The sequence below is a fragment of the Azolla caroliniana genome, unplaced genomic scaffold (genome assembly GCF_043228905.1).
Source record: "Azolla caroliniana isolate FFs.n. ecotype wild unplaced genomic scaffold, voAzoCaro1.0.p SCAF_1, whole genome shotgun sequence".
NCBI lineage: Eukaryota > Viridiplantae > Streptophyta > Polypodiopsida > Salviniales > Salviniaceae > Azolla > Azolla caroliniana.
In genome coordinates this window covers 28,324,240-28,345,544 of record NW_028230436.1, presented here as the reverse complement: position 1 = coordinate 28,345,544, position 21,305 = coordinate 28,324,240, and the positions used below count along the sequence as shown (strand labels likewise).

General features: G+C 36.4%; 3 protein-coding genes and 1 non-coding gene across 7 annotated transcripts; 2 read left to right on the top strand and 2 right to left on the bottom strand.

Annotated features, from left to right (window-relative positions):
- Window positions 1–3,803: 3,803 nt before the first annotated feature.
- Window positions 3,804–6,512, bottom strand: LOC147869443 (pentatricopeptide repeat-containing protein At2g13600-like). The gene is made up of 2 exons (XM_087324599.1): window positions 3,964–6,512; window positions 3,804–3,898 (listed from the first exon to the last, which is right to left on the bottom strand). Exons 1-2 carry the CDS (start codon window positions 5,711–5,713, stop codon window positions 3,804–3,806), a joined length of 1,845 nt encoding a protein of 614 aa, XP_087180725.1. The 5' UTR covers window positions 5,714–6,512.
- A 268-nt stretch (window positions 6,513–6,780) lies between these two features.
- TRNAE-CUC (transfer RNA glutamic acid (anticodon CUC)) lies at window positions 6,781–6,853 on the top strand. Its single transcript has one exon. It is a non-coding gene; the product is annotated as a tRNA-Glu (tRNA).
- Window positions 6,854–7,052: 199 nt separating this feature from the next.
- LOC147869441 (pentatricopeptide repeat-containing protein At2g03380, mitochondrial-like) lies at window positions 7,053–10,518 on the top strand. 3 transcript variants are annotated; one of them, XM_087329578.1, is made up of 3 exons: window positions 7,055–7,395; window positions 8,301–8,418; window positions 8,504–10,518. In XM_087329578.1, exons 2-3 carry the CDS (start codon window positions 8,390–8,392, stop codon window positions 10,350–10,352), a joined length of 1,878 nt encoding a protein of 625 aa, XP_087185704.1. In that variant the 5' UTR covers window positions 7,055–7,395; window positions 8,301–8,389; the 3' UTR covers window positions 10,353–10,518. The 3 variants fall into 3 exon arrangements, with proteins under 3 accessions (XP_087185699.1, XP_087185704.1, XP_087185707.1); XM_087329581.1 differs by having other exon boundaries at window positions 7,443–8,418; XM_087329573.1 differs by having other exon boundaries at window positions 7,053–7,395; window positions 8,301–10,518.
- Window positions 10,519–12,211: 1,693 nt separating this feature from the next.
- Window positions 12,212–17,113, bottom strand: LOC147869440 (calcineurin B-like protein 1). Of its 2 annotated transcripts, XM_087329682.1 has the most exons (9): window positions 16,974–17,113; window positions 15,961–16,074; window positions 15,565–15,647; window positions 15,386–15,445; window positions 15,081–15,189; window positions 14,954–15,006; window positions 13,782–13,862; window positions 12,834–12,946; window positions 12,212–12,557 (listed from the first exon to the last, which is right to left on the bottom strand). In XM_087329682.1, the coding sequence occupies exons 2-9, from the start codon at window positions 16,040–16,042 to the stop codon at window positions 12,488–12,490; spliced, it is 651 nt and encodes a 216-aa protein (XP_087185808.1). In that variant the 5' UTR covers window positions 16,043–16,074; window positions 16,974–17,113; the 3' UTR covers window positions 12,212–12,487. The 2 variants fall into 2 exon arrangements, with proteins under 2 accessions (XP_087185808.1, XP_087185816.1); XM_087329690.1 differs by lacking the exon at window positions 12,212–12,557 and having other exon boundaries at window positions 12,830–12,946.
- Between the last annotated feature and the right edge of the window lie 4,192 nt (window positions 17,114–21,305).

The window sequence follows — 21,305 nt, the reverse complement described above, 5'->3', positions numbered from 1 at the left end:
ACTCTAGACAAGTTCGAGTGACACAATACATAACCCTCAAAAGAAACACCTTAACTTTGAATGAAATATAGGAACGCCAACCCATGCCTAATACGCTTTATCACTATGGTATGGTCTTTGGAATTCTCCGCAACCTCATAATCTTCTTCGCCATCTGCTCGTGTTTGTGACTGATTTTATGTCCAATCAATCTCTGGAGTAGTGCCATGGGGTTCTTGAATTAGGTATCGTAACGTTGTCGCTCCTTGTATCCTAGACCAAATATATCTATAGTTTATGGGAATACAAAATCTCTTCCTAGCTATTTAGAATGCCATTACTTGTTATTTAGTATCAAACATAACATCTCATACCTTAATCAACTCCAACTTTGTTGTCTTATGAAAATTTGGTTTTGAATGTTTCTAACTCATATGTTGTAAAAGTTTGTTGTGGTTTTCATCTCACTTGATTGCTATAAAGTGTGACATGTGGTTTGATCTCACATGAGTTCTTTGTGGTTTTGATCTCATTTGATCACTATGACCATTCACTTCTTGTTTATTTTTATGTTATGAGTTAATTTTTGTCTATAAAGTATCTATGCAAGAAGCACATACGGTCATATGCAAGAGAAGGGTTTCTACAAACTACAACCATCCTAACACCTATTTGAGAGAATAATTCTATGATGTGCAATCTAGGATACTTTACAAGGTTCTAGATGTTTTCACCCATTGAAAGATAGTGTATCCAATCTAAGATGCCCTATGAAAATAATGTAGAGCCAAGTTCCAACCACACTATTTCCATTGTGTTTTTTTGTACACATAAAGTTGTTAATGCCATTCCATATAGACACACATTTGTAACTAGAATTCTAATGCAATTGCACATGTTTAGATTTGGGTTTCCTTATCAATCCAACTCTTCTTCATCCATTGAAACTTGACTCTACATGTGTTTGCCCTCTTCCATCCTTGACGTGTGCAGTATGAAGGACTATTATATGTCATGTTGCTAAGTTCTTGTATGTGCATTCATATTACCAAAGACAAGAAGATCTCCTTTGCATTTGACGTAAGCAATGCCATGTTCTAAATTCACAAAAATATATTTTAGAAATTATACATAAATACTACTTATACATTAAGAACAAATAGTCACAACATATATTAATTAGCATTGTTAAGGCAATGGAAATAAATATATAATCAAACACATTTGATGGACCTCATTAGTCATATATAATTGAACACATTGAATCATATTTGGCTTATACAATCAATCACATAGCATGGGAAATGAAGCCACAACATTAAGACACTAGTACGTGGACCTCACCATTGCACTATCATGCTCGTCTAATTCCATTTATTTTAGAGGTAAATACGTTTGTTACAGTGGAAATCTTTTACATGATCTAGGAAATCCAACAATATTGAAGATGCTATACAACTCTATCCTTGAAGGCCTGTGTAAGGTGTCTAATTATTATGATGTCATTTTCTGGTATGATGAAAGTAGGCAGTAGGATCCATGGCTAGTCATTGGAATAGTCCTTTTTCCTCTTCTTTTTCATCTCTTTTGTAGTTTGTACTTGATAGGTTTTTTAAAACTAATGGAAGGATATTTTGTTTTGGAAATAAAAAATACAAAAATCCAACATATATTGAAACTCCTAGCAATTAGAGAGGGAAACATACTCCATCTTAATAAGACTCTACCTGGTTCTATTTCCATCATAGACGGACAATTGTGAATAACTCACAAACAAGTTGCAGGGAGATCCCCTTTGATACATGTGAGGTTTATTCTATCACATTAAAGTATTTTCTGCTCCAACTCCTAAAGTGCTCCTAGTTGTATTGTTGTCACACTAGCTTCCATAGGAGGAGGATACATCATCATCATCCATGTACTTGTTCTAGATTTGAAACGAGTGTGCATACATTATAATAATTGATGGGATTTTTTAGGAGTAATAATTCACACAATTGTCCCATGCGGCTCAAGAGGCATACACACATGCACACCAACATCCAATTCCAAGTTGTTAACATTCTAGTAGTGACGAAAGGCATGTTGAATTTGCAACATAATCATTCTAGATGAATTGTTTAATTGACATATCCTCTCCAAACCTCTTAAATTCATTCATCATCGATTGGTTTCCAAAATGACTTGAATGTTCAAGCCACATCCCTCTTAGCCTAGGTTCAGAAGCACTATTAGTGGCCATGGGATGAGTGAAGTTATTAAAAACGGTTTGAGTGCTAAAAAAGTGGAATGGGATTACATGATGAATCAACATAACATTAAGCCCCAAGTTAGGAAAAACAATGCATGGCTAAGATGGTAATGACTTATTGGTTCCAAAGGAATGAGTGAAAATTCTAATGTATGAGTGTCAAATATTCACCTAAATATCACTACATTGGATTGGAATTCTACCAATTAAAGCCTACCAAAGTTTTAGCATGTTAATCAATTGAGCATTAAGATGGGTTTGAATCATTCCAAGATCTTATATGTACAATGCCTAAATCTTAGTATCTACATCAAATTTGTTTTTGGCCCTTGTTGAATTTTGTTTAAAATTAAATAATTTAATTAACTTTATCCCATCTTAAGTCTCCATAGATTTCTATAAACTTGATTTTCACGATTTTTAAAGTAACCAATATAAAATTCCCTATTTGTAGGTAAATTTCTGAGCATATTCTCCAAACTTATTGTAGACATTGCAAACGGCAAGTCAATGGATACCCAAGAAGAGCATTCTACCTTGCTAACTATCTTCAGAAGTGTGTCTACAATGAGCATTATTTCTCTATCTGTTGCCTTTCACTTAGGTTAGGTACCTGGGAATGGGTTGATCCCAACACACAGTTGGATGTGTATGTGCCTGAATTTGGGATTTTACTGGATGTGTGCAAGTGTCAATTTGAGGATATTGGCAATAATTTACACATTTTGAAAAGACTCCATCTTGGCTTCCTTCTATCCTTTGTTGTTGCTTTCATTTTTCACTGTTATCTATTGGTCGGTGTTATGCAGTTCAAGGTCCTCATGTTTGCTGCAGTTACTTGTGTTGAAAATGGGGCAATTTGTGAGAATTTCTTCTGCAGCATTCTGGGTTTGATAGAAGCTGTTGCGAAGTTGCTATAAAATTATGGATATAACTGAAATTTCCCTGATTCTTATGAAGTTGTCGAATATAACTGGATTTTACTAGGTTGTTATGAAGATCTTGAATAGGACTGAAATTAATGTGTGCTATTAATCGCTTCTTGACTTGCTCAATCTTGAACTTTCTAGGGAACTTTTCTTCTTCATAATACCAAATTTTGTGGGAATCAAATTCCTCCCACAAACGTCTCGTTTTTTAAGGCTCTAATATAGGCATCAATAAATATTGAGATTCCATTCCACTCCCGACTCGAAATTATCATCATTGAAGCCAATTATGTAGTACTTTTGACATAATTTTACTTGGTGTGCTAAACTGTGAAACCCAAAACTAGCTTATTATGTGGATGTTTGAAACTCAAGCTCCTGAAATTTCGCATTTTGATATTCCTTCATCTTGATATTGTTGAGGAGCAAAAACATAGAAATCAATCAATGAAGATGAATGAATGCATCATAACAGGTAAATGCTCAAAATGCATCCCATGCTAGAAGTGAGCATATGTACATTTTCTATGTTAAAAAATGTGAAGTTCACCCATATCACTAACTGTACTCTTCCTCTTCTCAAAGTTATTTGGACAAATGTATATGGTTTCACCTTCTTTTGAGGGCTTAAATAAAGGCACATTTCACACCATGCTCTCATTGTGTGCATCCCTTTCATTGTCTGAATGTTTTTGTATATCCCATACATGCTTGTGCATTTGAGAGGAATATCTTAAATCTTCGTATATATATGATCAAATAGAGGATGTGGCTTATCCACTACAGCAGAAGAATGAACATTACCTCTTGTATCAACCCATACACTGGTCCTTGCTTTCTTCTGAGCTGATTTCCTCGGTCTCATGGCTTCCATTTTTCTTGCATCTTCTTGCATGCCAGCAGCTGTATAAATATCAGCCATAAGGACATAAGCTCCTCCGCAACTGCTATCTAGCCTTATGACCTCATCAAATGCCAACCTTCCAACCTCAACATTTCCCCATTTTCTACAAGAACCCAACATTGCAAGCCAAACTGGAGGATGATCAGAGCATGGCATTGTCTTAATCACTGACATTGCCTTGTCAAAGTGACCTGCACGACCAAGAACCATAACCATGCAAGTATGGTGATCTAAGCTTGGTACAATCCCATATTTGTTGCTCATATTTGTGAAATATGATTGGGCCTCGTCCAAGAGTCCTGAATTACCACATGCATTGAGAAGACATAGGAAACTTACAGCATCTGGTGTGAGACCCTCGCTTAGCATTCGATCGAAACACTTCAGTGCTTCATGACCTCGTCCTTGTTCACCATACCCTACAATAAGTGTGGACCAAGAGACTTCATTTCTGGCTGGAAGCTCTTCGAGGACCTGTTGCGCTTTCACAAGAATGCCACATTTTGCATACATGTTCACCAATGCACTGCCCAACACATAATTTCCTTTCAGAAATCCTTTATCAACAATCTCTTCGTGAATTTCTCTGCCCTTGTCAATAGACCCAGTGTTTCCACACGCCGTCAAGGCATGAGTGAAAGTGACTGCATCTGGGGAAAGACCCTCTCTTCGCATCTTTTCGAAACAACTCAATGCTTCATTGCATTGTGCTTGCTTGATGTATCCTGCAATTAGGGTGGACCATGATACTTCGTTTCTACGAGGAAGCTCTTCAAGCACTTGTTGTGCATCTGGAAGCACACCACATTTCACATACATATCCACCAAACAATTACCGACCATGATATCTTTCTCCAACCAACCACTAACAATAATCCAATTATGAATCTCTTTGCCCTTACTAATATCATACATGCAGCTACAAGCCTTCAAGATGCAAATGAATGTAACTCCATCTGGAGAGAATCCTTCACCTCGCATTCGCTCAAACCAATCCAATGCTTTGTGGCCCTGGCCTTGTTGAACATAGCCTGTGAGGAGTGAATTCCAAGAGACTACATTTCGAACAGGAAGCTCATGGAGCACTTGCGTGGCTTTTGAAAGGTCCTTACATTTGACATACATATCCAGCAGGGCATTTCCAAGCACAATATCTTTGCCCAACAAGCCAGTACAAACAATCTCGTTATGTAGTTGTTTGCCTTTACCTATCGCTAGTGTGGTTCCACACGCATTCAAAATGCAAGTAAAAGTGACCACATCTGGCAAAAGGCCCTCACTTTGCATTCGTTCAAAACAAGTCAATGCTTCATGACCTTGTGATTGTTGGGCATAGCCTGTGATCAGTACATTCCATGTGACTATATTCCGAACACGAAGCTCTTCATGAACTTGTTGTGCTTTGGAAGGCATGCCACACTTTACATACATATCGATTAAAGTATTTGAGAGATATAAAGAGCTCTTGTGAAGCAAGTCCCTGTTCCGAATATCATCATGCAATTTGATGCCTTTATGAATATCCTTAAGCTTGGCACAAGTTTTCAAAAACCCCACAAGTGCGAAACATTCACCTCGATGTGCATTTGTATGCCTTCTCTTTCGAGAAAGGGATTTCCATGTGGTGATGTGACCATTGTTGCTCCTCATGGAGCATTCAAGGGAGCAAAACTTATGATACTCATCAGTAATCCAAAAGATCCTTAAGCTTTGGATAAGTTTTCAGATAACCTAAGAAAGCAAATTACTCATGCAATGTGCATTTTTATGCTTTTCCTCTAGTAGAAGAATCTCCTTAAGCACCATTATTGTTCATCTTAGACCATTTCTAAAAACCAAGAAGGTACAATACTACCCCGGCAATCCAAAAGATCATTAAACTTTGTATAAATTCTCAAAAAACTGGAAAAAGAAACATTACCAGCGACCCAAAATTTTGTATCGTTACTCTTCCCAAGAAAGGGCTCACTATGTGTTTGTGATATCATGGTTGATCCATAATCTTGGCACAATTTTATCGTTTGGAAACAAAACGACATTCGTTGCCATGAAAACATCATTTATATGCTCTCTCCCTTGCTTACGAAGAGCTGTCCATGTGCTGAACATACTATTGCTTCTACTCATAGGCAGAGGCAGAGGCACAGTCATGAAGCTAAAAAGGTATAACGAAGTTTAAAACCCCAACACCATAGATCCTAAGTCTCAAACCCAAATTCCAATGTCTCTTGACTCTAGAAAGTTAAACAAAACCTGAACAAAAACGTTTTTATCGTTTTCCCTTTCCCTTCCCCAAAGGAGCCATATTCATGTAGCCAAAACAAGTGTAGAATAGTACTAAAGCTCAGAGATCTATAATACATGCTGTGTCGAATTTCTTACCTGGAAACCTGCAAGAGCTCTGGATCATATACGTACACATATCAATATGTGAGCACATCCTTACTCTCTAAGAAAGGGCAACACCAGAAAGACAAAACGTTGCCACACGTGTTTACCATAATTCCTGAGAATGGCACTCGTGGGCTGGAAATTGTCTTTCTTCTTTCTTCCGAGTCTTTTAACTTATACCTCGGAAATGGATTAAGATGAGGAGTCTAAGCAATTGCTAGTTTAAACTGACTGAAGTGCCAGTTAATTATGCTACTTACAACAACCGATGGATCGAAAGGAAGAAAGAAAATTAATTATTACTAAGAAAGAAGAAAAAGTAACAATCCGTTGTAGTCTAGTTGGTTAGGATACTCGGCTCTCACCCGAGAGACCCGGGTTCAAGTCCCGGCAACGGAATTCTCCTTTTCCACATTTCCAAAAAAATTATGATGAAAACTTACTATCCTCTCTATATTAATAAATGCCGATCTATCATTTGAACCCCTTATGTGAAACAAATCCAATGTTTTTTGTTCCACGTTTGTGCCAATCATTCTTCACCTACGGTATAATAATAAAAAATGGTTCTTTTTTAATAATGTCTTGTTTCTTTCGATTTTATAATAAATGTTCTTTTGAAGATGCAGAGTAATTATTACGGATTCGTATTAATTTGCAACGATTTAATCAAAGTGTACACTAATCTGTTATGTAAAAATGGTTGATTATTAGTTCCTTTTTTTAAATGGATAAATAAAAAAGAAACGAAAGTTTTGGGGATAGAAATATGTATGTATATATTTTTGCTTTTTGAGGTTGCAGGGGATAGATACTCTGTTTTTCTCAAGGGAATGGCATGCCTAGTAGGCATGGAGATCCTGTGGAAGGAGAATCTCAAGAAGGAACATTCAGATACCAATGTCACTGCTCCCACAACCGACACCATGAAGGCTTATAAGGTATTGGAAGAAGAAGATGAGGGTAGAGCGAGACGGATCTGTCACAGATAGAGAGAGGGAGAGCTTAATTCATTGCTGGAGGAATCAGAATTTTCCGATTCATGAGAGCGAACGAAATAGAAGAAGAGAGATCGTAAGATGTATTATTAACATCTACGAGGGGCCAAAATCGACCTATGAGACAGACAAACATGGGGTGAATTTATGTTATCCATACTGAAACAAGAAAATAAAAGCTTTAGTTTCCTAAATATCCATGAACTTAACCTTAATGCATGTGGTGGAGTGATTTTGGAGATGGTTGACGATCAATGCAGTGCACAAATAATATCTATGGCTTTGAGTAGTAGTAGTGAGGGGATGTTTGTATCTGAGCTTGGTTCATGCGTTGACAACTTGACACTAAGATGTAGTTCACCAAGTGGATTTGGGTGCCCTCATGTAGATTGTACATGGCGAGCAATGATCTCCATGATATGGTGATGCTATGGCCCATGTGCTTTGTATCTCAGTACTCTTGTTCTCTGTTCTCTGTCCCCTGCATTTATCTGCTTGCTCTATCGTGACTCCATTGCATGTCGTCGGTGGAGGTCTGGTTCGATAGAAAAAGTCAGTGATACACGATCGCTGTTGCATTCTGTGTGCTAATATAAGGGGTGATTCCCTATGGTTTTGAAGCTCAGGTAGAAACCATGAGGATATGTTACATATGATGTAACAAACATGTGTGGAAGTATAAGGATTTGAATCCCACAATCTTTTGTTGGTAGTCTAATAGCGTACCAATAACATAAACCCATTATGAGAGAGAGAGAGAGAGAGAGAGAGAGAGAGAGAGAGAGAGAGAGAGAGAGGGTTGGTTCATTTTTAGAGAAGATTTTTTATTCATTCTCTTTTTATATCAGAAAACAAGAGTAACAAAAAATGCAGAGTCCAGAGATGTAGAGGGGATTTCTTTGCATGAGCTCCCCGCCCTTTTGAAGTCCCTCAAGTCATGTGGAAGATCCAAAGACCTACAAAAAGGCATTAATATACATGCTAATTTACTTCAACAAGGACTCTTATACAATGATCTATCCATAAACAATGCTCTCGTAAACATGTACAGCAAATGTGGTGCTCTTTCCAAGGCTCAAAGTGTGTTTGACCAAATTCATGGGTTCAGAGATGTGGTGTCATGGACCTCTTTGATCAGTGGATATGCCCAATATGGCAATGCCCAAGAATCTCTCAATTGTTTTAGAAGAATGCAAGAAGAAGGGCTTGAACCTGACCCCATTAGCTTTGCTTGCGCCTTGAAAGCTTGTGGAACCATAGGAACGATCCCTAATGGGGTAGAAATACATGCCAAGTTAATCAAAGGAGACTTGATAAGGAAAGATATTGTGCTTGGCACTGCATTGGTTGATATGTATGCCAAATGTGGTGACCTTGGAAAAGCCAAAGCCATGTTCGATGAGCTTTATTTGATCCGTGACGTGATCTTGTGGAATGCATTGATATCTGGATATTCTCAACGCGGGCTTGGTAATGACGCTCTAGAATTGTTCAGACAAATGCAAGAGGAAGGTCTACTTCCTGATGTGGTCACTTTATCTTGTATTCTTAAAGCTTGTGGAAGTGTAGGGTTAGCTAATAAAGGAGAAGAGATTCATTGTGCAATGAGGAAGACGACGCCATATAGAAGGAATATAATTCTTAGAACCTCATTCGTGGACATGTATGCCAAATGTGGTAAACTTGAAACAGCACGGGAAGTATTTGATGAACTCCCAATGCATGATGTGGCCTCATGGAATGCATTGATTTCTGGATATGCCCAACATGGCCACTCTGATGAAGCTATGAAGTGTTTTGACCACATGATAGCTGAGGGTCTCTCCCCTGATGTGATTACCTTTGCTTGCATCTTGAAAGCTTGTGGCAATATGGGGTCAGACGAGAGGGGGAGAAAAGTTCATGCTGAAGTCCAGAAACATGGATTATTAAGAAAGAATCCAGTGCTTGGCACTGCTTTAATTGATATGTATGCAAAATGTGGATCTCTAGAAAAAGCACGAGAAGTGTTCAATGAACTTTCCGTACATAATGTCATCTCATGGAATACACTAATCTCTAGCTATGCAAAGGAAGGGCTTCTTGAGGAAGCGTTGAGTTGCCTTCGGCGCATGCGTAAGCAAGGTCTCACTCCAGATGCAATAAGTTTTGCTTGTATTATAAAAGCTTGTGGAAGTATAGGGTCGATGGAGTTAGGAGAAAAATTACATACTCAAGTCAAGAATCAAGGACTACTGGAGAACAACAATCTAATGCTTGGCACAGCATTGATAGACATGTATGCTAAGTGTGGGATGATGAGAAAAGCTCAACAGGTATTCGACAATCTTCTAGAAAGGGATATCATCTGTTGGAATGTACTTATTACTGGTTATGCTCAACGTGGTGAGGCTAAAGAGGTGTTCGCATGTTTCGACAAAATGTTAGCAGAAGGTTTAATTGTGCCAAATATGGTCACATTTATGATCTTGCTTAGTGCATGTTGTCATGCGGGGCTAGTTGAAGAGGGCCAAGCTTACTTTTATACTATGGATAGGGTTTATACTCTCATTCCAACTCTAGATCACTATGGTTGTATGGTTGATCTTTTCGGTAGGGCGGGCCAGTTTGAAAGGGCCATGGAAACTATTGAAAAGGTATCTCCTTCAGATCGTCTCGAAATGCTAGTGTCCTTCCTAGGTTCTTGCCGAAAATGGGTGAATGTATCACTAGGTAGGTGGGCATTTGAGAATGCAATAAAGTTGGATGGGAGATGTGCAGGTATATACGTGTGCATGAGTAATATATATGCTATGGTAGGTATGCGAGATGAAGCTGATAAAGTTGAAGCCTTAGGAAAGCAAAATGGAGCATCAAGGTTTACAAGTGAGCTAGAACACATCAATCAGAAACTATTGTAAGAAAGATTTCCATGGCACATCAAGACTTAGGACTTGGTGATTCCATCAATTGTAAGAACAATCCATCATTTGTGCTAAATCAACACCCTTTCACTCCTACTTGTTGCATTTGCAGCTTGCATTTCTAACAAGAAATGATATCTTAGTATTCCAAAAGTTTCTATTCTATTCCTTGTACAAATATATATGTATTACAACAGGAATATTTAAGACTTTTGCTCAAGAAGCCAATTGAAATGGCAATTGATTTTTGTCCTCTGGTGACGCTGAAGGACAAAGAAGCCATTTTGGATTTTAATCTAACCTCAGCGACATTCGTTAGGAGGATTATCTAATATCTATGGTTTAACCCTCGGTTCTTGCATTCCATTTTACTTGTATGGATCTCTATTTGAACATCAATGGGTTTGATTAACTTTAGGCTGTTGGCAACGCAATGTGCACACCATACAATGTCAATGCGGTGCAAAGAGTGTTTCGGAACACCATTAACCTTGGGGAGTGAGGATTCATCTTGGTGGTATATGGTAGACAAATTTGCAATTTTTTTAGAACTTATGGTATGAAAGATTACACTAGTAATCCCTGTACTTACAAAAATAACCTTGACTAAAGTCTCTCCTTTGGGCTATAAGTATTCAATACATGCCGTTCTGTTTTGTCAATTTTATTGCTATTAAGAAGGTTGTGGTGATAGATTCTGGCTTGTTTATTGGCCAGACTATATGTCAAATATATTATAACATCGCTAAATGGTTTCCTACAAAGTTTGCTTTCCTATCCTTTGTTACAACTATGGCACCACAATTAGTGAAACATTCATAATCGCTAACAGTGGATCAACTTCGTTGACAGGTTTACACTTTGTGAGGTTATTAAAATTTTACCATGCTAGATTATTTTGTAATGAACACTTGGTTCGTAGTGTAATGCTTTTATCTCAACTCATTGAAAGAATAAGAGCGGACATTTGTTTATCATTTTTTCCTCTTATGAATGCAGGGTATCATGAATGTGCCAACTTCCTAAAACTAGATGGATCGCTTGAATGTCTCAAGAATAACCTTCTGTTCATTGAAATATCCATCATCGGTGATCAATATATGGAAGGTGGGGTGGGACAAAGCAAGCATCTTTGGTGCCCTGTAATGGTGGTTTTGACCTTGTGAAGATATGCACGTAAGATTTATGGCTGGTTGGTGTCAACATCTACGACAAGTAGAAAGGGGTTCTAGGTGGTTCTAATTACTATGACCCCTTTGAGTCATGAATCCACTTTGGCATGGGTGTTTGCTTGTGCACCATGAAAACTATCCCTAGTAGTGTTCATACGGAAGAAATATGTCAAGTTCTCTGCATTTGTGTATTGGTTGGAGTTTACCTCTCTCTTGAGAGGCTCTCTCTAGTTGTGGTCGGTTGATGTCAACATCTATGACAAAGAGAAAGGGGTTCTAGTTACTGTGACTCAGACATGAATCCCCTTTGGCATGGGTGTTTCCTTGTACACCATGCAAACTATCGGTTCTCATGGTGTATTCATATGGAAGAAACATGTCAAGTTCTCTGCATTCGTGTATCGGTTGGAGTTTACCTCTCTTGAAAGGCTCTCTCTATCTTCTATCTCTAGAAGAAAGAGCACGGCGCAGATTAGATCAGTGCATTCCACTTTCCGAAGAGTTCCAAATCCTCCTCAATACAGAGGGAAGTATCTAAAGCAGATATATTTTATTCAATTAGGATATTTGATATGCCATGACACAAGACTCATAAACCACAAAACATGGTGTGCCAAACAACGCATGCCTCATATATAGAAGAGGACAGATGGCAAGCATAAAAATAACATTGCTAGAAGGAAATACTCAAATGCCATATTAATTAACTCATCTAAAACATATCAATGTATACATTCTCTGTGGTTTATATTGCAATGATACTTGTTTACAAACCTCCGTGATTTACAAATTATATGTAAATAACCTAGTTCAACTATCTTTGAGTTCAGATTCAATACAAGGTAGTGAAACGGTACAGATAACCATAAACTACTGTAAGTTTGAAAGACGGGAACTTGTTCAAAAAAACTCTTCAGCTCCACATTCTGTTCAAGAAGTTGATAAACAATTCGTGTCATATCATTTGGATGTAGTCATATCCTCGACTCCAGAATTGAAACCAAAGCTTGGGAATGTTGTTGTCATATTCCTGGAAGATCAAACAATAGAAATAGCATAGAATTTAGTTTAGTTTTGTTCAGATCTCAATGTAGCCATCACCTAATTCAGTTGAAAGGTTACACCATTGAAAGAAGTTAATATGTTGACGATAAAAAAAAAACATAAATGGTTGTTAATTCAGTTAAGGGAGAACATTCAAAGAAGTCAATTCAGTTGTAAGGGGGAAAAAACTTGGAAAATAGTAAATCTGGTGTAAGGGTAAAAAACCATAGAAAGTAGTTTATTTGGTTGGAAGTGACTTTACTTGAGGTAAGGCAGGGTCATTATTTTCATAAGAGACGGATTGCGGTAAACAAAACTCCTCCATTCCTCTATGTCAATTTTCCCATCCCTATTCATATCAGCTTCAGCAAACGTCTGCAACATCAAGTCAAAATCACTTCATTTCAATAAAATTATCTTTGCTTGATAATCCTTGGTCTGTGCAACACAAATTTATTTCCCAAACAAGTTTCTATAGCCTTCATTTCATAAGGACTTTGTCTACAATTTACTGTAGAAAACAAAATTTTAAATCCCAATGAGTTTCTTATAAAAATTTTATTTACAAGGAAGCATAAATACTTTCTCTATGAAGGTAATGAAATAGGAAGCCCAACAATGCTTGGGATTTCTCTTGCTAGAAATCACAAAATTATAGAACCACAAAACCTCATCAACAAATTAGAACCATCACAACTTTCTTTCGCTCCATCAGTCCTCAAGCTATGAGTCGATCAAGGGCCACACACATTATAAGGTCTCTACCGCAACATTAGAACAGGGTTAGCAGGTGATCAGGTACTAGAAATGTTGTCACATAGTCCTATTCCATCTGGACTACGACCCTGCCACCATTGTTACCTACAAATAAAGCACAATGCTGAAGGCATTTCTCTTGCTTCTGAGACCTCTCCATCTTGGATTGGCTCATGTTGAAGATCTTTCAAAGGCAGAAGTTTCAGTTCATCTGAGCCCATAATGTGAAGTGCTTAGGTAACAAGAATATCTGGAACCTTAACACATTTTTACTATTTTTGGTAGTTTGCTCTAAAAGATAAGAAAATATTGTAAGATGTAATACCTTGTTTGTTTTTTCATATGCCATTTGGGACTCTTCATAGACATTTAATATATCTTTCTTTCTATAATTTAATTTTCAATTCTCGACAAATTTGCTTATAGATTTTGATTATCACGGAGGTATAAATACCTTATCCAGGATGACTTCAACCACTTCATCAGATAGTTTCATTCCTGACTCTGCCAACAAAGCATCAAGCATCGTCCTTACCTGGAATTGAGATTACCACACTTTCAATGGAGGATTTCTTGAAATAGGAAATCATAACCAAGGTCAAATCACAAGACAGGAACAATATTGAATCTTTCACAAAATGGGCAACAGATTAGATGTGTTATCATATTATCTCTAGATTCACGTTTCTCAATAAAATACCCAAATGCCACCAAATGTTTCTCATACTCATGTCACATAAATGGAGCCTCAATATATAGATGAATGCTAACTTCTCACATACCATCATCCATACCTAGTAATGATAAAATCCATGAGCATAAACAGTAAGTTTCTTTCATTAGAGAGAGAGAGAGAGAGAGAGAGAGAGAGAGAGAGAGAGAGAGAGAGAGAGAGAGAGAAGAAAGAGTGAAGTCTAGCTTCTAAGTTAGAATATTAAGTGCTTTTGAATATGAAGTGTTTCTTGTTAGACCTATCAGTAAGATCACAGTATCAAATTCGATTATGATACAAAATGGACATATTGATAAAAGTATTCATCATAATATAGACATATTGCAATACAAAATGTGGTACATACAATGTCCGTATTATTTGTTTGTGGACAATCATCTCTAAAAGCCATATTGTAAACACTCCAAAAAGAGCCGACCACAAGTATATGACCAAAACCTTAGATTGGTTCCTTACAACAGTCTGCATCCATCAACAAATTGTGGCTATTTATCTCATCAGAACTTTACATAATGCAAATGAGATTGAATAGCGCACTATTAGTGCATATAAACGTTTTAGTTCTACCTCAGAATCCACATAACTCTCTTTCACTCTAAGGTGACCTTACAAGAAAACAAATCATAAGAGAGCACCTGTGTAAAGTTTGGATCCAGGATAAGCAAAATATTTGACGTTCCAAACTTTCCAAGAAATGCATAATTCTTCATTGAGATTTCTAATGCCTACTGAAACCCAACTGGGCACACGTACATACACAAACATACATGTATGCATGCATCATTGAGAATTATTATGCCTACTCAAAAGAATATTTGGCATTCATACCTACGTGTAAGTACATAAATACATACATAAATAAATAAATAATTACGAGGATATCATGAGTTCACCTCTTCTCTTTCAATGAATCCAGTGTTTCTCAAGTCATAAAGCTTAAAGGAAACTGCAAGAAAGACCAATATAATTTAAGTAAAGTCAAACAAAAAAGAAATTTTCATTTAAAAAATGAATTCTTACAGTCAATTTTCTCATTGGCTGGTGTACTGGGATGGAATACACTTAATGACCTTACAAATTCACCAAATTCTATAACTCCATTATTCTTAACATCAAACAAAGTGAAGACCTACAAAGTTCAATCAGAAGGAGTGTCAAAGATTTGGTGTAATTATAACAAACACTATGGGAAAAATATATGCTTGCTCACTATCTTTGAAATAAGGAACAAACTCAAACATTAAGCGTGGCCATCAAAGAGCTATAGAAAAAATAAAAGATAGGTCATAAAAGACAATAATATAAAATTATAGATAGGAGATTACCCTGTTTAAGAAGAGATTTTCTGTTTTGCTGTTTTTGAACAATGCCAACTGAAACTCCTCCTGATCAATCAATCAACCAAATGCAAAACGGTCAAAATGATATGTAGAATCTATGGATTTGATATATACAAACACAACATGGGTTTATGTCCAAACAAACAAAGAGATTTTGATCCTACTTTTTGTATCAAGCCATCATCTATGACAGAACTGCTAATCTTCTTGAAGAGTTCGTATAAAGCTTTGACTTCATTCACACTGACTGCAAAGAGCATATAAGTCTATATATATCAAGCTTGCCCCAAGAGAACCATTACAACACATGAAACAATAATCTCAATCATAAAGCAAAAATATTGAAAAGACCCATGATAAACAGAGAGAGAGAGAGAGAGAGAGAATAAAACAAAGAAAATGTATTCATTTACATCATACTAAGATCAAGATTAATAAATTATTATATGTTATTTGCAGCTCAAAATTTTCCACATATACATGTGTTTGTATGTCCATAAATATCTATATCTATGTATATATGATTTTGGGGATAAAACTTATGAAAATGATTTACATACATGAAGTCTTGGCTGCAAGATCTTCTGGGTCCTCATATCCGGGAGGTGTTTGGTTGATTGGCTTTGATTTGAAGCACCCCATTCGAATCACCCAGAATCAGCAAAACAAATTTCCTGACAAATTCCATCACTAATGATATCAGTGTCCACATACTTAATACACTATTTTCTTTCCTTCAGAAAATTGTTGTGTCAATGCACCCTTTTTTCTAAAATGATATGACATGATGCAATTAAGCATGAATATACAAGAATAAAAATATTTTTAGTATTAAAAGGTCAATGAATTTGTTCGCAGCACTACAAACCAGATAAATTGTTGAAAAGTAGAATACTCAAACAATTGGGTTCTATTTGCAAGTAGAAATGCAGACTTAATTTCAATTTGATCATTAGAAGGAGAAAAAACACTCTGGAATGTCAATAATATATATATATACAAAAACAAAATTAGTAAATACAAAATATGGAGATAAATTTGAAATAAAATTTGGCGTGAAAGCGTGAAAAATTAAATTAGAGCACTAACCCAATTGATTAAAAAAAAATGTCATAACCCAATTGATTAAAAAAATTGTAAAAAATCCATGAACAAAAGTAAATAATAGCCCGAGGCATGACTAGATAGGACAATCGACACATAATGAGATAATAGCCCAATTGATTAAACAATACAATAACCTGAATGATTACATTAGGCCATTGGAACATTCAATTGGGTCATCAAACCTAATTGGTTGAAAAATTAACACGTAGAGAAACCCAATTGGTTAAGCAAAATCATAACAATAGAAAATGACTCAATTAGGATATTAGATTTTAAATTAGAACATTAGATGAATGACTCAGCAATGGTTCAATTGATAAAAAACGAAACATGCATAAAACCCAATTAATTAAAGAAAAACCAATAAAATTGATAAAATGATAATCCGATTGATTTAAAAAGAAGATGTGCAAATTGGAAGACTAGAAAAATTACTTGAGGGTGAGAGAGAGAAGAAAAAAAAAACCTTCTCCTTGTATTTACTTTGATTCGTTTGATTTATTTTGATACTTGAAACAGAGGCATGAAGAGACTGCCCACTTCCTAAAGAAGACGGGTTTCTCTGCACGAGAAGAAGAGGAGGAGGAAGAAGAAGAAGAAGAGGAATGGTACTCTGTCATGGGGCTGTCTCTTTGCTTTTTATATGGATCCATTGCAAGTCTACTGTAAATACTTGCACAGTTAAAACAGAAGAGAGTAAGAGAAAGGTAATTGTGTGTATGAGTGAGTGTGTGGGTGTGGGTGTGTCCCATTTCTTCTACTTCTTTAATAATAAGCTCATTTCAGTCATATATATACATACATATCCCTGTCTCTCTTCTTTCTTGACTTCAATGCCACAATCATAAGAGGATGTAAGGTATATATTGTATAGCTATTTCTAGGGTTTCTCGGGCATCCACCACACCAACCCTGGTACTCATAGCCTCGCCTACATTACCACAAGTATACTGACCATTGCATTGGAACCCCAAGTATCGTTAGTAACCACCAATATGCCCACCCCGACTAAACGTGTTACGTATCCATAACTTTCCCCATATAATACAAGCTCATATTGAGACAAACTTTCAAAAGGAAACATGAGGGGAAGTTGGTTGTTCAAAGGAACCTAGCTATACATGTCTGCCAAATCTAGCCGACAAAACCCGCATCGTTTTGAACATTGTAGAGAAACATGAGGGAAAGCGAGCTCTTTCTTGGTAGCTCCATACTCCCAATCACGTACTGTGTCAAATACTTCAAGGTTGTAGAAATACGTGAAGGAAAGTCTTGTGTCCCTTGCTCCACAACCACCCTGTGAAATGTCACATGTTGTCGAAGTTTATATTTATAATCAATATAGAGAAACATGAAGGAAAATGGGTTCTGAGTTCCCAACATCGCCTTTGCCCCAACACAATCAGACAAGAGTGTGGACCCTTCCATGTAGAGGCTCATAATGCCAAAGATTATAGGGAATGAAAGGAAGTAGAATAGTCTCGAAATGACCTCAATTTGGCCCCACCATGCATAGTTGGACGTGAAGTCTTGGTCATTCAAGTTCATAACATTGAGATTTTAGGGAGATGTGAGGGAAATTGGGCTCTTCACAACACATGAAAATCCCTAGACTTCTAGCATTGGTTGCAAGATGAGCTAATGGATGAGCTAAGCTAGCGATTGAAAGTAAATTCAAAGCATGATGACATGTTGCTCACTTTGTGTAAGAGAATGCATACAAACAAGGTATATCACATGTAGATGTGGTTGTAACGAGCCATACCATGTTTGTAAGGGAGTTTCCCTATTGGTTTTGTTATAATGAAAGAATTGTTTGTGTGTGGGTAAATAAAATAAATAAAAAGTTTGTGTGTGTGGGTTTGATGTTCAAAGTGCATGTTTGAATGATTTGTAACTTTGTCTAGATTTTTCACTAATATAGCACAAGTGAGAGTTTTCAATCACAAATTAACGAGGATTAATCACAAAATATTCCAACTATCTCCTGAATATTCATCTAAGTTATGTTAGTTTGTAAGACTTTGAAATCCACTTATTGGTAATTTGTATTTCACTTTAATGGGTGGATTGGAAGTTTATGTTTTCATAATGTCAACAAAAAATTGACAAACATGTAAGTTGTCTTGTTTCTCACGCGAATAGTTTGGCGAGAATGCAAGGATCTCAAAAGCTTTTTGTTTATTTATGAAAACTCTTTTTTGGCAATCTCAGTAACATTTATAATTGTCTTTCGGCATTAAGATTAAATACCTAAAGACTGAAAATTGAGAGCTCAACAAATCCAGATGTCGACTGAGACCGAGACTAAGAGATTTAAACTTATACATGTAGTTTCCTTGTAAGTGTCTTTCTCAAAACTATTGATAGCTTTCACTTAATCCTATACTTGTTAAGTTTTATGAATTGTTACTATTTAAATAGTATGAACATGTACTTATGTGACATTGTACCTCACATGTAAACATTTATGTTGATATTTTCCATTTGAGGAAATTGAACCGTTTTTCACACGACAAAGTATTGATATTTGTGATAACATTATGAGGCTCAACATGTGATGCACAAATGGGGGATAGGTAATTGGCAAGCCTCTCACTTTCTATTGTATGTGGCAATGTATGATTGTATATTACGACTTAATGAAAAATCTAATGACATTAAGCAATATCTGGAAACATCAAGGAAAGGAGACTCTTTCCATCGAGCAAAAATGCGAAAAACTACTCCTTTTTAAAGTGAACGGTTTCATAATATTGAAAACATAGTTCTTTTCTATTCTTCCAAGCTTTTCATCATCTTGAGAACATTGGTAAGCAGATACATATTTGTTTCTTCATGTCTAATTCTCTCATTTAAAGCAAGCAATTTTCTACCATCCACGTGCCTGCAGGCTACAACCATTAACCTTGTCATGTGACCACACAATCTTTAATATATATTAAACAAAGTATGCTCTAGGGTTTTACTATCTATCTATATATATATATATATATATATATATATAGAGAGAGAGAGAGAGAGAGAGAGAGAGAGAGAGAGAGCATCTATATCTTGTACAATCAAGTCATATTTAACAACCTCCTCTATCTGCAATGTTTTCATAAGTTGAACACAAATTGTCTCCCTATACATATGTGAACATTATGTAGAAAATGGATTTTAAAGGTCCGCTTTACGCATGCATTTATGGGCAACCCCCAAAATGGATTTCAACTGAATTCATAACTTCCTATAAACTGCCAATAGAGAAGTGACAATAAACAAAAGTGTGAACATGTACACATGTTAACACCGTGTGTGTTTAAGGATGCTTATGTGGCATGCTAGCTACCACCAATTGATGTGGTAGTGTGTTGCTCTAGCTATCAAGAATTGTTTGCAATAGTGAAACATGGATGACAATATTATTAGGCAGTAGAAAATTGATCATACCAAACTTAACTTTGGTTATGGCAATAGCATTGTCAGCGTTGAGTGGGTAACAACCAATTCATAATCCATGTCTATTTATTTTTCTTTTTGAAGATTCACATTGGTATTAATAGAAAGATGCCCAAATGCTACAAAGAACTCATACATGAAAACACCACCATACCCACATCAACCAACATGTCGAATAGCAAAAGGCCTCACACAACTACCTTAGAAATTGCATTTACACATCTAAAATCGGGATCCTTGTATAATGGGGGCCGAAAAAAGCCACCTTGGTGGAGCATATCTCCACTTTATTCTCTCCACGTTTACCCATGTCTAGTTTTTATTCTACCCAACCATGCATATACCCATGTAACACATGCAAAATATCTACAAGCCACACACAAACATGCATATATTATATCTATAAACGTGCACACTCTATAACAAGTCAAGGATTTGGTGAATGCCTTCATGCACGGTCATTATTTTTTGAACAATTTTAGACTTGTCGCAAAAGTATTTATACAACATTAAAGCTTTATTGCTTTGTGGTGCATCAAACCCATTTCTAGACTGTTTGAACTTTGGGTTCATTAAAATTGTAGTACATCAAACTCAAACTCAATTGACGAAGAGAACCAACCGATATGTGAAGATAATCCCTCTCAATTGTAGTTCATCCAAGCGATAATCCATTTATATTTTATGTTATAATTTTTTTATATTTTTTATGTTCTTAATTGGTTCATTCATTCTTATTAGCATTTTGATATTTAGGTGTGGATAAGTTATGACATGTCGATAATTAAAGACAATTGTATCGTTCGTGAAACTTGTGCTGAGTAAACCGAAACTTGTTTTTCAACAGCAAAAGCTCCCTAGCGGTGAGGTGTTGTTAAATATCTGGTTCGAGATGGTATCTTGGTTGTGGGGACGGTACAACTCGATTCAGGGGGAATCTGATGCAACTAAAAGAGCTCGGTCAAAGTTCCTGCTAAAATGGGGTAGTTCTCCTATGGTGGGGAGATCATCATCAGGGCCTAAATGGAACTACCAAGCAGCTCGATGGTTGTTTCAGCCAATGGCTTCCATTAGTGACCGGGTGTTGTAAATATGTATAGATATGGTACAAGTTAATTACTAGGTTATAGGAGTTGTTGGGATACTTTTGTTGAAAATGAGGTGGGGTGTATGACAACTTTGGTGAGAACTTAGAAGGCCAATGTGAGGGTTGCTGAAATTTGTTGGTCTATGATGTACTTTGTTTGCTAACTAATGTGAAGTAGTGGTTTTTTGGAAAAAAGAAAAAGAAAAAGAAAGGAAACTTCATGTTTTTTTGTAAAAAGCTCTTGCTTTCTTCTTCTTCTTCTTTTTT

Bases quoted from the DNA above. Each gene is read 5' to 3' on its own strand.
- LOC147869443 (XM_087324599.1), bottom strand. From the start codon at position 5,713: ATGAGGAGCAACAATGGTCACATCACCACATGGAAATCCCTTTCTCGA. The intron at 3,899-3,963 runs GTAATGTTCATT...ATATATACGAAG, and splicing joins TGTATGGGTTGATACAAGAG to ATTTAAGATATTCCTCTCAA.
- LOC147869441 (XM_087329573.1), top strand. From the start codon at position 7,228: ATGTATATATTTTTGCTTTTTGAGGTTGCAGGGGATAGATACTCTGTT. The intron at 7,396-8,300 runs GTATTGGAAGAA...TTTTTATATCAG, and splicing joins ACACCATGAAGGCTTATAAG to AAAACAAGAGTAACAAAAAA.
- LOC147869440 (XM_087329682.1), bottom strand. From the start codon at position 16,042: ATGGGGTGCTTCAAATCAAAGCCAATCAACCAAACACCTCCCGGATAT. The intron at 15,007-15,080 runs GTAAGAATTCAT...TCTTTCTTGCAG, and splicing joins AGCCAATGAGAAAATTGACT to TTTCCTTTAAGCTTTATGAC. The intron at 12,947-13,781 runs GTATTTATACCT...TTGATGTTGCAG, and splicing joins TTGAAGTCATCCTGGATAAG to ACGTTTGCTGAAGCTGATAT.